A 16,799-nucleotide genomic window follows, 5' to 3' on the forward strand; every position below is an offset into this window, starting at 1 on the left:
GGTGGATCAAAAAAGATCTTGCTGTGATTTATGTCAAAGAGTCTTCTTCCTATGCTTTCCTCTAAGAGTTTTATAGTGTCCGGTCTTACATTTAGGTCTCTAATCCATTTTGAGTTTATTTTTGTGTATGGTGTTAGGGAGTATTCTAATTTCCTTCTTTTACATGTAGCCGTCCAGTTTTCCCAGCACCACTTATTGAAGAGACTGTCTTTTCTCCATTGTATATCTTTGCCTCCTTTGTCATAGATAAGTTGACCATAGGTGCGTGGGATTATCTCTGGGCTTTCTATCTTGTTCCATTGATCTATGTTTCTGTTTTTGTGCCAGTACCACATTGTCTTGATTACTGTAGCTTTGTAGCATAGTCTGAAGTCAGGGAGTCTGATTCCTCCAGCTCCGTTTTTTTCCCTCAAGACTGCTTTGGCTATTCGGGGTCTTTTGTGTCTCCATACAAATTTTAAGATGATTTGTTCTAGTTCCGTAAAAAATGCCATTGGTAATTTGATAGAGATTGCATTGAATCTGTAGATTGCTTTGGGTAGTATAGTCATTTTCACAATATTGATTCTTCCAATCCAAGAACATGGTATATCTCTCCATCTGTTGGTATCATCTTTAATTTCTTTCATCAGTGTCTTATAGTTTTCTGCATACAGGTCTTTTGTCTCCCTAGGTAGGTTTATTCCTAGGTATTTTATTCTTTTTGTTGCAAAGGTAAATGGGAGTGTTTCCATAATTTCTCTTTCAGATTTTTCATCATTAGTGTATAGGAATGCAAGAGATTTCTGTGCATTAATTTTGTATCCTGCATCTTTACCAAATTCATTGATTAGCTCTAGTAGTTTTCTGGTGGCATTTTTAGGATTCTCTATGTATAGTATCATGTCATCTGCAAACAGTGACAGTTTTACTTCTTCTTTTCCAATTTGTATTTCTTTTATTTCTTTTTCTTCTCTGACTGCCGAGGCTAGGACTTCCAAAACTATGTTGAATAACAGTGGCGAGAGTGGACATCCTTGTCTTGTTCCTGATCTTAAAGGAATGCTTTCAGTTTTTCACCATTGAGAATGATGTTTGCTGTGGGTTTGTCGTATATGGCCTTTATTATGTTGAGGTAGGTTCCCTCTATGCCCACTTTCTGGAGAGTTTTTATCATAAATGGGTGTTGAATTTTGTCAAAAGCTTTTTCTGCATCTATTGAGATGATCATATGGTTTTTATTCTTCAATTTGTTAATATGGTGTATCACATTGATTGATTTGCGTATATTGAAGAATCCTTGCATCCCTGGGTTAAATCCCACTTGATCGTGGTGTATGATCCTTTTAATGTGTTGTTGGATTCTGTTTGCTAGTATTTTGTTGAGGAGTTTTGCATCTATATTCATCAGTGATATTGGTCTGTAATTTTCTTTTTTTGTAGTATCTTTGTCTGGTTTTGGTATCAGGGTGATGGTGGCCTCATAGAATGAGTTTGGGAGTGTTCCTTCCTCTGCAATTTTTTGGAAGAGTTTGAGAAGGATGGGTGTTAGCTCTTCTCTAAATGTTTGATAGACTTCACCTGTGAAGCCATCTGGTCCTGGACTTTTGTTTGTTGGAAGATTTTTAATCACAGTTTCAATTTCATTACTTGTGATTGGTCTGTTCATATTTTCTGTTTCTTCCTGGTTCAGTCTTGGAAGGTTATACCTTTCTAAGAATTTGTCCATTTCTTCCAGGTTGTCCATTTTATTGGCATAGAGTTGCTTGTAGCAGTCTCTTAGGATGCTTTGTATTTCTGCGGTGTCTGTTGTAACTTCTCCTTTTTCACTTCTAATTTTGTTGATTTGAGTCCTCTCCCTCTTTTTCTTGATGAGTCTGGCTAGTGGCTTATCAATTTTGTTTATCTTCTCAAAGAACCAGCTTTTAGTTTTATTGATCTTTGCTATTGTTTTGTTTCTATTTCATTTATTTCCACTCTGATCTTTATGATTTCTTTCCTTCTGCTAACTTTGGGTTTTGTTTGTTCTTCTTTCTCTAGTTCCTTTAGGTGTAAGGTTAGATTGTTTACTTGAGATTTTTCTTGTTTCTTTAGGTAGGCTTGTATAGCTATAAACTTCCCTCTTAGAACTGCTTTTGCTGCATCCCATAGGTTTTGGATCATCGTGTTTTCATTGTCATTTGTCTCTAGGTATTTTTTGATTTCCTGTTTGATTTCTTCAGTGATCTCTTGGTTATTTAGTAACGTATTGTTTAGCCTCCATGTGTTTGTGTTTTTTACGTTTTTTCCCCTGTAATTCATTTCTAATCTCATAGCGTTGTGATCAGAAAAGATGCTTGATATGATTTCAATTTTCTTAAATTTACTGAGGCTTGATTTGTGACCCAAGATGTGATCTATCCTGGAGAATGTTCCGTGCGCACTTGAGAAGAAAGTGTAATCTGCTGTTTTTGGATGGAATGTCCTATAAATATCAATTAAATCTATCTGGTCTGTTGTGTAATTTAAAGCCTCTGTTTCCTTATTTATTTTCATTTTGGATGATCTGTCCATTGGTGTAAGTGAGGTGTTAAAGTCCCCCACTATTATTGTGTTACTGTCGATTTCCTCTTTTATAGCTGTTAGCAGTTGCCTTATGTATTGAGGTGCTCCTATGTTGGGTGCATATATATTTATAATTGTTATATCTTCTTCTTGGATTGATCCCTTGATCATTATGTAGTGTCCTTCCTTGTCTCTTGTAACATTCTTTATTTTAAAGTCTATTTTATCTGATATGAGTATAGCTACTCCAGCTTTCTTTTGATTTCCATTTGCATGGAATATCTTTTTCCATCCCCTCAGTTTCAGTCTGTATGTGTCCCTAGGTCTAAAGTGGGTCTCTTGTAGACAGCATATATATGGGTCTTGTTTTTGTATCCATTCAGCAAGCCTGTGTCTTTCGGTTGGAGCATTTAATCCATTCATGTTTAAGGTAATTATCAATATGTATGTTCCTATGACCAGTTTCTTAATTGTTTTGGGTTTGTTTTTTGTAGGTCCTTTTCTTCTCTTGTGTTTCCCACTTAGAGAAGTTCCTTTAGCATTTGTTGTAGAGCTGGTTTGGTGGTGCTGAATTCTCTTAGCTTTTGCTTGTCCGTAAAGCTTTTGATTTCTCCATCAAATCTAAATGAGATCCTTGCCGGGGTAGAGTAATCTTGGCTGTAGGTTCTTCCCTTTCATCACTTTAAGTATATCCTGCCACTCCCTTCTGGCTTGTAGAGTTTCCGCTGAGGAATCAGCTGTTAACCTTATGGGAGTTCCCTTGTATGTTATTTGTCGTTTTTCCCTTGCTGCTTTCAATAATTTTTCTTTGTCTTTAATTTTTGCCAATTTGATTAATATGTGTCTCGGCATGTTTCTCCTTGGGTTTATCCTGCCTGGGACTCTCTGCGCTTCCTGGACTTGGGTGGCTATTTCCTTCCCCATATTAGGGAAGTTTTCGACTATAATCTCTTCAAATATTTTCTCTGGTCCTTTCTCTCTCTCTTCTCCTTCTGGGACCCCTATAATGTGAATGTTGCTGCGTTTAATGTTGTCCCAGAGGTCTCTTAGGCTGTCTTCATTTCTTTTCATTCTTTTTTCTTTAGTCTGTTCCGCAGCAGTGAATTCCACCATTCTGTCTTCCAGGTCACTTATCCGTTCTTCTGCCTCAGTTACTCTGCTATTGATTCCTTCTAGTGTATTTTTCATTTCAGTTATTCTATTGTTCATCTCTGTTTGTTTGTTCTTTAATTCTTCTGGGTCTTTGTTAAACATTTCTTGCATCTTCTCGATCTTTGCCTCCATTCTTTTTCCGAGGTCCTGGATCATCTTCACTATCATTATTCTGAATTCTTTTTCTGGAAGGTTGCCTATCTCCACTTCATTTAGTTGTTTTTCTGGGGTTTTATCTTGTTCCTGCATCTGGTATATAGCCCTCTGCCTTTTCATCTTGTCTATCTTTCTGTGAATGTGGTTTTTGTTCCACAGGCTGCAGGACTGTAGTTTTTCTTGCTTCTGCTGTCTGCCCTCTGGTGGTTGAGGCTATCTAAGAGGCTTGATGGGAGGCTCTGGTCAGAAATTTCTAATTTGGATATGTAATTTGATAAATTACAATCTCTCCTTTGGTTGTTGAGAGAGCTATCACCACTTCAAAACTATGATGCTTTTCTTCTCAAAGCTCGTGTTAACTGTATTGTTAACAGATTGAGTCAGGATAATTGTCCTTGCCTACTGACCTGGGGCGGTCGCGGTTTGAAGCCGGGTGCTTAATAAACCAAAGCTCACCCAGTCACTCCTCCAAACTCCAGAACTCCACACTCCAGAGGCCCTCCATTCGACCTGCGTTCTTATTATTTAATGAAAGCTTAATTCACGAGCTTTCCAAAAGCAGCAACACCCAGAGCACGTGTATACCTTTGCTGTCGCTTAGCTCCCACAGCCCCCGCCCCTGCGCCACACATCACTGTCCTCTCACTCGCGTCCCCGGTTGTTTCCTGGGAAACCCGAGGGAGAGGACCCCACGCTGCTCCCCGTCACGTCCGTCTCTCTCATCCCCCCTCCAGTAGCCTTTCCACAGCCTCTACCCTTCCTACGTCTACAACAGGAGCGTAATCCTGAAGAGATGCAAGTTCAGTTATTAAAATAGGTTCACTCTTTTCTTCTTCCCCAAGTAATGGCTAAACTTTTGTACATTCCTACAGTTGCCTTACTTCACGCCTGCACAGAGGATTTTGATGTGGGGTGATTCCCGTACAGGTTAGTAGCCAAATGTGTGCAGTAGCTGCTACAAATGTCTTGCTTTGCTGTCTTCTTCCTTTGGCTTTTTTTCCTCGTAAGGTCAGGTGCACCATTCAGGTGCGATAACATTTGTAGATGTGGCTGCATTATTCTCAGCAAGAGCAGAAATCCCTGAATCCTTCCCCAAAAGTTCTATAATGGGAGAACTACGAATGGACCATATGGAAACTCATAGACATGAAAGGATTACACAGTGACTCTTCAAGGAAAAGGATTCAGACATCCATCTGGTTATAGGAAGTTCTTCTGCTGGGAGAAAGGAAAAAGGTAGCCACTCAGATATCTGAGAGACAGAGAAAAGATGAGTCTTCCAGAGGATCTTAAGACATTTCCCAGTGTCAGGAAGGTAGAAGATCGTCCACTCAAGTTCCTAGAAATAATAATCATGGAATAACCTCGTCTTTAACTGGAAAGTTTCAGAGGTTTTAAAGATTTAACAGTACAAGAGTTACAACCTAGAATATTGAGTGTTTTCTAAATTTTCAGGGAAGGAAATGCCACTATCTAACCAACCCAGGAAAGCACTGAGGAAACAGCGTGTACAAAAAAAGTTTCCGACGGGATAAAACAGAGGCGCTCCTAGATCAGCCACATTCTAACCTGATCTCTTTGTGGTAAATCTCAGGGATGGTTACGAAATAGAAAACTTAGTGGAAGTAAGAAAATTTTTATAGGAGTAAATCAGAGGGTAAGGGAAGGAAAATGCTTTCTTAATCTGAAGGAAATACTTAGCGAGATCAGAAGTTCACAGTGCTAAGAAGCCCTACAAAGGCAGTAAGATTACTGTAAGGGTTCTGTCCACGCTCATTAGCACACAGTAGAGAGAGAAACTTCTTAGATGTGAGGAGGGGGTGACAACTTCAGTACAAGTTCATATTTCATGCAGAAAGAACTTTCAATTTCTTACTCATAATTGTTAAAATGTATTTTTAATAGATCTGCTTGAATTTCTAAAAAAAAAAAAAATCACAAAATACATCCGTTTTAAACTTAAAATAAAAATCAGGTCAGTTAAGGAGCCCAAAGTCAATACACATTTTAAGTTCTAATAAATATGCATTAAAAGCGCTTATAGGATCTGCTGAAAGACATTTTTAAACAAATTAATGTCTCTATCACATACTTGGGTCAGAAGTCAGGATTATCGTGCTATTAAATGTTTAGTTTGCTTCCAGTTCAGTTCCTGATACTAAGAACTAAAGCATTAGATAAAGATTCAACAGTACAATAAATATTCCACTGTGCTCTATGAATAGCTACAGTAACCAGCAAACAAAACAGTAGGGAAAACTGCCTCAAAGATTAAAAAATTGTTAAAGGGCTTCCCTGGTGGCGCAGTGGTTGAGAATCTGCCTGCCAATGCAGGGGATACGGGTTCGAGCCCTGGTCTGGGAAGATCCCACATGCCGCGGAGCGACTAGGCCCGTGAGCCACAATTACTGAGCCTGTGCGTCTGGAGCCTGTGCTCCACAACAAGAGAGGCCGCGACAGTGAGAGGCCCGCGCACCGCGGTGAAGAGTGGCCCCCGCTTGCCGCAACTAGAGAAAGCCCCCGCACAGAAACAAAGACCCAAAACAGCCAAAAATAAATAAATAAATAAATAAAATTTAAAAAGAGTAAAACCTTTATAAATTACTATTAATGGAAAACCTGTATCACCTCTCCTAAGTTGAAAGTAACTGAGAGAAAAGTGAATATAAAACAATGTTTAAAAAAAAAAAAATTGTTAAAAAATTGAAAATTTAAAAATTTCCCCCTGGCCTAAGAGTTACCTATCATTTAAGCATCAAATAATCTCAATTATAAACAAGTTATGCGGCAAAAATTTAGTTTTAGGCTGATTATTTGGACCTTAGGATAATATTCCCCCACTTTTCAGTGTGATTCATAAAAGCCTATGTATGAAACATTCATTTCAGTGTAAATTTCAGTTACGGTGATGTTAAAACAGGCTTTAATAGGGTAAGTTAATTGAAACTTACTTAGTTCAAAGTCCAACTGAAACTTTAAAAACTCTAATGTAATAAAATTTTGATTTCCTTAGTGAATGGAATCGGTGTTCTGGACTCTACCTTGGGGTGAAGTCAGAGCTGTCCAAGGCATTTCTCTGGGCAGCATTTAAGACAGGAACTGAGGGCAGATCGTCCACAGGTTCAGCTACAGGAAAGGAAAAAAACCTCAGAATTACATAGTTAGCATGTTTCCAACACTGCTTCAAGAATTATGAGCCACAAATAAATGTTTAAGTTTAACCGCAATTTTCCTTATTACTTATAGAGAAATCTTAGCGTATTTAGTTTTCTCCTTGAATAATTTTCAAAAGGACAAATTTTCTTTAAACTGTTCTTGGAAGTGTCCTGGCTTAAAAAATCCACTTGATTGGGGCTTCCCTGGTGGCGCAGTGGTTAAGAATCCGCCTGCCAATGCAGGGGACACAGGTTTCAGCCCTGGTCTGGGAAGATCCCACATGCCACGGAGCAACTAAGCCCGTGCACCACAACTACTGAGCCTGCGCTCTAGAGCCCGCAAGCCACAACTACTAAGCCCACGTGCCACAACTACTGAAGCCCGCGTGCCCTAGAGCCTGTGCTCTGAAGCAAGAGAAGCCACCGCAATGAGAAGCCTGCACACCGCAACAAAGAGTAGCCCCTGCTTGCCGCAGCTAGAGAAAGCCCGCGTGCAGCAACAAAGACCCAAAGCAGCCAAAAATAAATAAATGAATTAAAAAAAAAATCCACTTAATTAAGGCTAATTGGGAGAAAAAAAGGCTTAATATAAGATAAATACACCTATTTAAAATAAAAATAAACGAGTGTCTAATTTTGCTAAAAGCTTTCACAGAACTTCAGTTACACATGGTCACTTTTACGTCTATGAAATAGTCGGTATTTTGGTAATCAATTAGACAGAATTTCATTGGTTAGTAATTAAAACCACTGGTATAGTTTACATTTTTGTAAATAATGCTCATTTATTTTTTGCTTTGGAGACCTAATATAACAGCTGTTGAATATTTTGAATAGCGGGCTTCACAGATGAGATCATACAAAGCAACGTACATGAAAACTCTATGTTAATGGTGAAAAGCTGTACAATATCGTTTGTGGTAACTACTGAAGACACCTGGCTTTATGCAGTGGCCTTCGGGAAGGGCCTCAGCTGCTCTCTAGGTCTGCCTCGTTACATGACAGCTCTGCCCTAAGCAGCTCAGAGACACAACAGGTTAAACACTCATTTCCTGCATGTTTTACAGAATTTGGCCTGGGACGCAGTGGGCCAGCTGACTGAAGGGAGCTCACTCCACTCACCAGAGTGGTATCACCCTCCCACGTCCCTTACCCCTGCCGCCTGAGTACATATTTTTCCCTCTTTCTTGATCTCTTTCTCCTCTTTAATATTTTTTGAGGGAAGGGGTGGGGATGGGGCGAAATAAGGGAAAATACAAAAATGTGGCACCAAGGAGAGCAGCTAGCTAGTTGGGAGGCACAGTAATCCCGCTTCGTGTTGGGCAGAGAAGTGGCAGCAGAAAGAACCCAGAGTTACAATGGAGGCAAGTTCTCTAGTGGGCCCACACTTATCATGTGGAATTGATTTTCCCCTATAGAAATAAAACTCTGGTTTTATAACGGAAGCCGATGGAAAATTTGTTCTGCTTTAGAGAAAATATAGAAAGATTTTTTTTGTTCTTCATTTCCAGAGATCTTTATAGTAACTTACCCCTTTATTTCTTACCAGCGTCCTTATTATGAGCAATCAATAGATCATGGTACTGTAACAATCACAAAACCTACTAGGTTTAAAAATAAATATAACAAGCCCCTTTATGGTTTAAGGGCAAGTTCAAATTACAGATTAAAGCCAGGCCATAATTTGAGTGGCTTCTGGGCAACAATGTTAAAAACTCAGACTCTACCCGGGAACAAAAGCTAGGGATGGGGGTAAAAGATGCAAAGAGAAGAAAGTGGGAAAACAGTTAAAGCTAAAAGTTCCACAACATACGCCGTGGAATGCAGGGCTATTCTCGCCACCTCCTTTTCCTCCCCTACACCACGTCTCTCACGGAGAATTTAATGGCTTTAAACATTGAGAGAGAGTTTATCAAGGCTAGACTAGGAAACAGCAACAGGCTTCCCTGTAAAAGAATAACCAGGTGAGGCTATCTGAACGCTCCATCCTGCTTGTTTACGGGAACACTGATCACCTCCTTGCGGACGAGCGTCGCGGGGCTGGACGAAGGAGGGCTTCACGACCTCAAACCACCAGAAGAGCTCCGCCATGAACACCAGGTAGTTACTCTGTGCGAGAGGCAAGAAGTTAGGAGAGAAAGCAGGTAACGCCCGACCAGAAAGCAATGACAGAGAGTTAACCTATTAAAACACAGCTCGAAATAGCATTCACCCATCAAAATCTGTGATTTTTTTTTTTTTAAAGAAATGATAAAGCTTATAATCCCTAAGGCTGTGCTGTGTGTTACCGTCTCAGAAGCTTTCCATTCTCAATTATATTTCTTTCTCCTACACGTTTATTCTTCTCCTCAGCTGAATCCTTCCTGCTTGGCTTTTACAGGTGCTCAAACCTCTGCCACTGAACGCGGCCGAACCGGCACCCGATCCTTCATCCTCCGGCTCCGTCCACCCGGCCCGCTCGTCGCTTCAGACTTCTGTAACACCGGCCTCTCCCAGCAACCTGCTCTCAGCCCTCCTCTCCCTAATCCACTCCAGCCTGGCACTCAGGCGCCCTCGCTCTAAGCCGGCATTTGCTCAAGCCACCCATGTCTGTGTCACTAAATCAAACAGATTTTTTGGTCTTCATTGCCCCCAACCCTCAGCAGCATTCGATACTCCTGATGTCTGAAAACTGCCGCCCACACCCACCAGCTATGGAACGGCCCCCGAAGGCACGACTGCACTTGCACATGCACTTTCTATTTCTCTCACTGTGCCAGTCGCCTTCCCCACAAGTCTGATCAGATCCCATCCTTACTTCCCTGAACGGCAGCCACCTTCCCAGTGCACAAAGCAAACCTGGGAGTCACCGCGACACCGGCCTCTTTCTCCCCTCATACCCGATTCGCCGGCGAGGCCTGCAGGTTCTGCGTCTCAACAGCCCTGGAATCCACCCACTTCTCTCCACCTGCATCGTAACTACCCTCACTCAAACTGTTTTCACCTCTTGGTTAGCACACAGTCATTTTTTCTTCGGCTTATGTAGCCAAACTTTTCAAAATGCAACGCCCCTTCCCCCGCTTGCCCTTGCCCTTGGGAGACTGACTATAGCTGACAAGCGGGTACCTGATGGGGTCCCTTTTCAATTTCTCCAGCTTCGTCTAATACCATATTCTCCAGGGTTCCGCACCTTACCCAACAGACTATACGGTCAGGAGGACAAAGCTGTGCTCACCACTATATCGTCAGTGTTTAACGCCAGTGTACAGTGCCTGGTACATAACAGATGTCCAACAAATATTTATTGAATGAACATATAAATGAACGAATAAACATATTATAAGAAAGGCCAGTCACTGGCAAAACGTCGAAATGTTGATACGGAATATCTCTGGGCAGTAAGATGATTGTGATTTATAGTTTTTCTTTATACTTATCTCATAGTATACTTTCTAAAACCAAAGTATAAAATTATATTTAAAGCACTGGTGCTAGGTTCCAGCTCTACTAGTTCAGTTCACTGAAAGCTATGTATATCTTTTGGAAAAACACTGTTTAAGTACCCCATAATTGTCTGTTGATAGGGAATTAATTACTATCTTAAGGACCCTGGAGCTCAACATCACTAACATCAAGGAAATGCAAATCAAAACCACAAGGAGATACCACTTCACACCTGTCAGAATGGCCATCATCAGAAAGATAAGCGATAACAAGTGCTGATGAGGGTATGGAGAAAGGGAACCCCTGTGCATTGTTGGTGGGGATGTAAAAGGGTGCAGCCACTACGGAAAACAGTATGCAGATTCCTCAAAAAATTAAAAATAGAACCACCATATGATCCAGCAATCCTATCTGGGTACATAAGCAAAGAAAATGAAAACAGATCTCTTGAAGAGATATCTGCACTTCCATGTTCCCTGCAGCCAAGACATGGAAACGACCCGAGTGTCCACCAGCAGATGAATGGATGAAGATGTGGTGTACATGCAGCCACGAGAAACTAGGGAAGTCTGCCATTTGCAACCACACAGACGGATCTTGAGGGCACTGTGCAAAGTGAAATACGTCAGACGGAGAAACACAAACACTGTATGGCATCACTTGTACGTGGAATCTGAAAAAGCCAGACCCACAGAAACAGAGAACAGGGTGGTGGTTCCCAGGGACTGGGGTAGGGGAAACGCGGGAGTACTGGTCAAGGGTGCAGACTCCCAATTATGAAATGAATACGTTCTGGGGAATTAAATAATTATAGTTAATGATAACTGTATTATATACATGGAAATTGCTGAAAGAGTAGATCTTAAATGTTCACAACAAAAATGGTAATTATGTGACGTGACGAGGGTGCTGACTGACACTGTGGTGACAATCATTCTGCTGTATGTAAGTGAATCCAATCAACACACTGTACACCTTAAACTTACACAATGTTATATGTCAACTGTATCTCAACAAAGCTGGAAAAAATTTATTTTAAGCACCTTGGTAAGATAACTGTCCTAATAACATAATTGTACTGCGTTTGGCCACTAGATGTCAGCATAGTAAGAAATAATTTTCCTAGTAACTAGTCTATGAAGAGAATTTCTTTCTGAATTTACGATGATTAAACAGCAATAAATCTGTCACCATATTCCTAGAATGGTGCCAGATTAAGTTCATTTAAGAGCTCTTCTTTCCTCCTTTCAGTTAAGACAGTCATGTAGCTATACATTAACATTCTTAAACACTCTAAGTGATATCAAAGAATACAAATATACAGAACATAGAATAAAAAGTAAAAGTATACTTTAACTCCTCTCCCTCGAACCCTAATACTGCACTCAGAAGAAACCACTGTTAACAGTTCTGTGTTTATCTGTCTACAGACCTTTTCCCACGCATCTGTATGTGTGTAGATGTGCATACAAACAGAAAAAGGATTTTAAAAATATATGTAAATTGCATCATGCCGTATATAATGTGTGCTCCCCGCACGCTTCACTTAGTAACTCCTAGTGAGCTTTCTGCATCAGTAAGATACACCTGCCTCCTTCAAACAGCTACTTTACAAGACGTTTCAAGTGTGGCCCTCCCAAGGTGAACTGCCAACTCTTCACCACCACAAACAATCCTTCTATGTCCTTCTGTGCACTTTAAATGCGGTTAGAGAATGCCCAACTGCCCTCTAAAAAGAGCACACCAGTTTACAAGTCCACCACGAGGGGAAAAGGGGGCTCACTCCCTACTCTCCACAAACACTTGTTACTCAAGTAAACAAAGGACAAGGTGGCCAGCACCATGGACCGAGCAACCTCTTGCAGGCTTGGAGTCTTAAAATACTCATCTGAGGTCAGAACTGTGGTTCTAATAATTTAGCAGAGAACACAGAAAGTGACCAAACTCTTCTCTGCAGATAATTATCTGTTTTAAAAGTGCCTGATTTAAGAAAATGTCTTTGTATCTGGATCATGCCCAGACTAAGCTGATCTAAACAGCAGGGCTATCTGTTATTTATTGGAAGTCCAAGGTATACAACTTAAGCAAATGTAACCTTACAACTCAATGTATTTAATGAGGTTATTTTTTTTTCTTTGAGATCTCAGTAAAACTATTTAAAATTTTTAATAGGAAGCGCCAGAAAAAGTATTAAGATAAATATGAAAATATCTCCTAACTTCCATTTTGGTAAAAATGGCAAAGTGTAGACATTCAAAATCAATCAAGGTTTTTCTTCTGATGTGCTGGACAGTGCAGAGTGGGCACTATTCTGGTCAACAGGGGCAGTGGCTTATTCTGGAAACGCCGTTACCCCTGGCTCCGTCAATCTGCCTTGCGGTAAACGAGAAACGGGTACAGGAAAAAGAGACCAGAGAACAAGAATTTAAAGCATCACAAGGCACTAGCATTACTCTGGGAGGGGTCCTTTAGCAGCTTCTATGAAGGTGGGCATTGCAAATACAATTAGGACTGACATAAAGCTGTTCCTCTCAGACTTCAAACAATTCGATTGTAAGATCACTTATTCCTAAAGCCTTTAAACAGAAGTGTTAACTTCAGGCGGGTGTACGAGAGCCGTGAAGGAATTCTGCAGCTGCAGCTGCTGGTAACAACAAGGCAGCGTTCCCACCATGAAGTTCTGGAACCTGCAGCTCAGAAGCCATCACGCCTGAGACACGCGTCTGTCTTCACCACTAGAAAGAATGCTCTGAAAGGACAGGGGGGTCTTTGTGTTGTCTGCTGATTTATCCCAACCACCTAGAACACTCTAAGGCGCTCAATAAACATTTCTTGAAAGAAAGGCACTAAGCAACGGCCCGAAGCTAAGAGGTCGTGTGACGTCCTGAAGCAAGGGACAAGTGTATGGCTGATAAATGCGATTAACTTCCTAAAAGGTTCATTTCCAGATGACCGTAATATTTCCTGCCCTCTTCCTTTCCCTAGGCTTTGCCTCAAGTCCTGGGACCGGAGGGCCCCTTCTTCCCAGACAGAGTCCACAGTCCTGCTGAGCGGCCACACCTCCTGCACGCTCACCGCAAGCGGCAGCGTCCCTCCAGGACCCAGAAACGCTCACTGGCTTATCCGCTATTTTGCTAACAACATCAGAACAACGGTTTAATTCTGTACCATGACATTAAGTTTAGCTTTGTACTATAAAAGAAACCTGTAGCTAACAGTGTAGGTTTTTAAAAAATAAAAAATAAAATAAAATCGGCAGAAAAATCAAACAAAAACTATTTTTTCAAGAGTTCTTTTGCAGTTACAGTTAAAATTTTAACTTACAAAATTACAGTTAATTTTGTAAGCTTAAAGCAGCTATACTGTTTATGTACCTAGTTATATGTTTTTTCAACGAACTTGAACAAACAAAGGGGAAAAGGATGATCAAAATACCTTTATGGAGGAAGCAGCGTAGAGCATGTCTTCCAGGGTGAAATGGCAACACTGGTTCAAATATTCTTGGCAAAATTCTTGAATCAGCTGCAGGTTATAGAGGCTATCAGCCAAAGACATGGTTTCTTTCAAGCAAATATCTTCAAACAGGAAAAGAGCAAGGGTTAATTTTGATAATGTACATTTCATATTCATTTTGTAATTATTACCTTAATACAGATATACAACTACATAGAATCCGTCTGACCCACACGTATAACAGCAGTGATCACTACACAGAGGCTTAGAGACCAAGCACTCCTTTACTCAACTACTTCCTAGAATTATACATAAATGTTCTTCTTAAAAAAAGCCTTCATTACTTATTAAATTTACCGTCTTAAATATTTTTTACCATCTATCCACAGTTTAGAATATTTCAACGGAACACTTACCTTCTAATCTGACGACACCAGGACAGTAAAAATGAATAAGGGCAGCTAACGCACAGCCATCCGAGCCATCTTTCAACAAATTTTCTACCAACGGAATGCAAGGCAGTTGCTTAAGCAACGTCTGCTCTTTCCTATAACGAGCCTACATTAAAAAAAAAAAAAAAAAAAAAAAAGAGGTGAAAATGAATAAGTACTAAGCAACATACAGGAAAAAAACAGTATTGTAGATTCCAGTGTATCAGTAATAAAATATAAGTCAAGAGAAATGAGAACTACTCACCAGCATCCTTCTTTTCTAAACATTACCACTAGACCTCACGTTACCAAGAGCACTTTGGTTCTGAAGCGAAGTACTTAACATAACGTGACAGTGCTCATTTATGTGAAATTCACTTAGCCTAAGAATTTACATGTAAAAGCAACACAAAATGGATTTTGAACATTTGTTATCCAAATCATCAGTTCTGCTCCTTTGCAGATGATGACATTCATTCACTTTAAGGTTAGACTTCACTTAGACCACACGTTCTTACATGGAAAGAGCGAAACTCGAGCTGAAAGAATGAGGAAAGTCCTCAGAGTTGGGAGCAGGCAGAAGAATGTGAGACTATTCTTAAAGGAAATGTGGCGATAGAAACATCACTTTGAGGAACTGGAATAATATTCAAGACCATGAAGATATTCTGGCTTCTCATCTGAATGCTGAGACAATGCAAATAAAGTGTAATGACTTTGAAACTGAAAAAAACCCTCCTGGTTGAGGTTTCATTAACCAATAACAGAGCAAGTTATAAGGGTTTCTGCTCCCTCTCAGAAAAACAGATGAAATTCTTGTGTTGTAAAGATTGGCCGGTGTGAGTGGATACAAACTTGTTAGGCGGTTCCCTAGAAATGAGACATGCTGTAAAACTCAGAGGTTACGAGAACGAGCTCTTAAGTCAGATTACCTAGGCTCAAATCCTGGTTCTGCCACATCTTAGCTCTGTGATCCTGGACAAGGTACTTCAATGCTCATTTCTCGGTTTCCCCATCTGTGAACTGGGGATAATCACAGTACCTACTTCACAGCACCACGGAGGATTACAGAAGATGATGGACATAGAGTGCGATGCACACACGGGCACACAGCGGGTAATCGCCAGAGGTCAGCTGCTGCTAGCTATTAGCTCTCCTCAGGCCAAGAAAAATAACGCTGAAGGCTTGATGAAGATGCACACTGAAGTACTTTATTAGCAAAATTTACAATTTTACAATATCAGTGGTTACTGATATTTAAATACAGTTTTTTTAAAAGTATCAAAACTAATTTTTCTTCTAACTTCATCTAAACTGATTATATTTCCTAATTAAAATACAATTATGAAATATAATACTTTCATGAGAATAACAGAAAAATATTATAATTTACTGAAAGAGAAAATTTACTATTTGGTGGTGAGGTCAGATTTCCTCTAAGTGATATCCCTCAGAAGAGCATACACATTCAAGGAGGAGACATTTATCCCTATTTCCCTGTCCCTGGCTACTCAAGAACAAGATTCATGGAACATTTTTTCCTCTGAAGATTTTCAGAGGATCTTGTTCTTACGAATCAGTGCAGACTAGACATCTGTGTTTAATGGTATGTTCCAAACTCATAGACTACCTATATTCAGAAAAAAAATCACATAGACACACTACATAAATTCTTTAATTGATTACTGACTTTTACATAATCCTTAGAAAACTTCCTCATTTTGCTGCTGGCAGACAGTTTAAAAATCAGCCATGAAGAAAGAGGAGAGAGGAGGAGGAGAGGAAGGGAGAGAGAGAAAGAAATCAGCCAGTGGCCTCTCCTGGCCGTACGCTGCCCCTCACACTTGGTAGTAAGCACCCTTCCAGGTCCTCCCCCTCCTTTCTTGGGCCGGCTAGAAACAAAATAGTCGCCTCTTGGGAATCCCCTACATTGGCTAGGCTCAGGGCCAAACTTCCCAGATCTCCAGGTCTACCCTTGTTTTCGGCCCACGGTCTGAACTGGACTGAGCTGGGCGCCCAGAGTCATGGAACAAAGAACTGAATTGTGTGCTGTGTGGTACTGCACCCTGCCAAGGAGCACTGCTGCACAGGGCACACACAGACACACACACACAGAGCTTCATAAGGCTGCAGCCACAGAGGCCCGTGGCTTAGACCAATCGGAGGTTTATACGTGGCATGCCGAAACATCTTCCTGAAGATTATATCCTAGAAGAGGCATCAGGTAAACCAACTTTTAATCCTGAAGTCATGTGGGACTCCCCGAAAGTTCATCTGCAGTTCACAAAGGTTACAGAGTCTTTTATACCTGAACATGCTCTATGCTTTACAAACTTACTGCTCTTTCTACAAATGGAGAAATCTGGCATTTAAAAGGGACATACTTTCTATCTTTCAACGTTATGGTGCACTTCTAAGTTACACTTCTGTTTCTGAGGGTGTAAAATACTTAAGTGGTCTAAGCCCCAGATGCCACCGTGAAAGATCAACTCTTCAAGTCAAACCA

The 16,799-nt window shown here is 40.5% G+C and overlaps 1 protein-coding gene across 10 annotated transcripts in view; it reads right to left on the minus strand.

Moving 5' to 3' along the window:
• The window catches only part of CAMSAP2 (calmodulin regulated spectrin associated protein family member 2), a 107,801-nt gene that overhangs the window by 16,322 nt on the left and 74,680 nt on the right, over positions 1–16,799 (minus strand). For all 10 annotated transcript variants that reach the window (XM_082464027.1, XM_082464028.1, XM_082464023.1 and 7 more), the window contains 4 exons: positions 14,279–14,420; positions 13,845–13,984; positions 9,002–9,095; positions 6,873–6,957 (listed from right to left, as the gene is read on the minus strand). In XM_082464027.1, the coding sequence (XP_082320153.1) occupies positions 6,873–6,957; positions 9,002–9,095; positions 13,845–13,984; positions 14,279–14,420 (461 nt within the window). The remainder of the gene's footprint in view (positions 1–6,872; positions 6,958–9,001; positions 9,096–13,844; positions 13,985–14,278; positions 14,421–16,799) is intronic.

The sequence above is a fragment of the Balaenoptera physalus genome (genome assembly GCF_965194825.1).
Source record: "Balaenoptera physalus genome assembly, chromosome: 1".
In the NCBI taxonomy this organism is placed as follows: domain Eukaryota; kingdom Metazoa; phylum Chordata; class Mammalia; order Artiodactyla; family Balaenopteridae; genus Balaenoptera; species Balaenoptera physalus.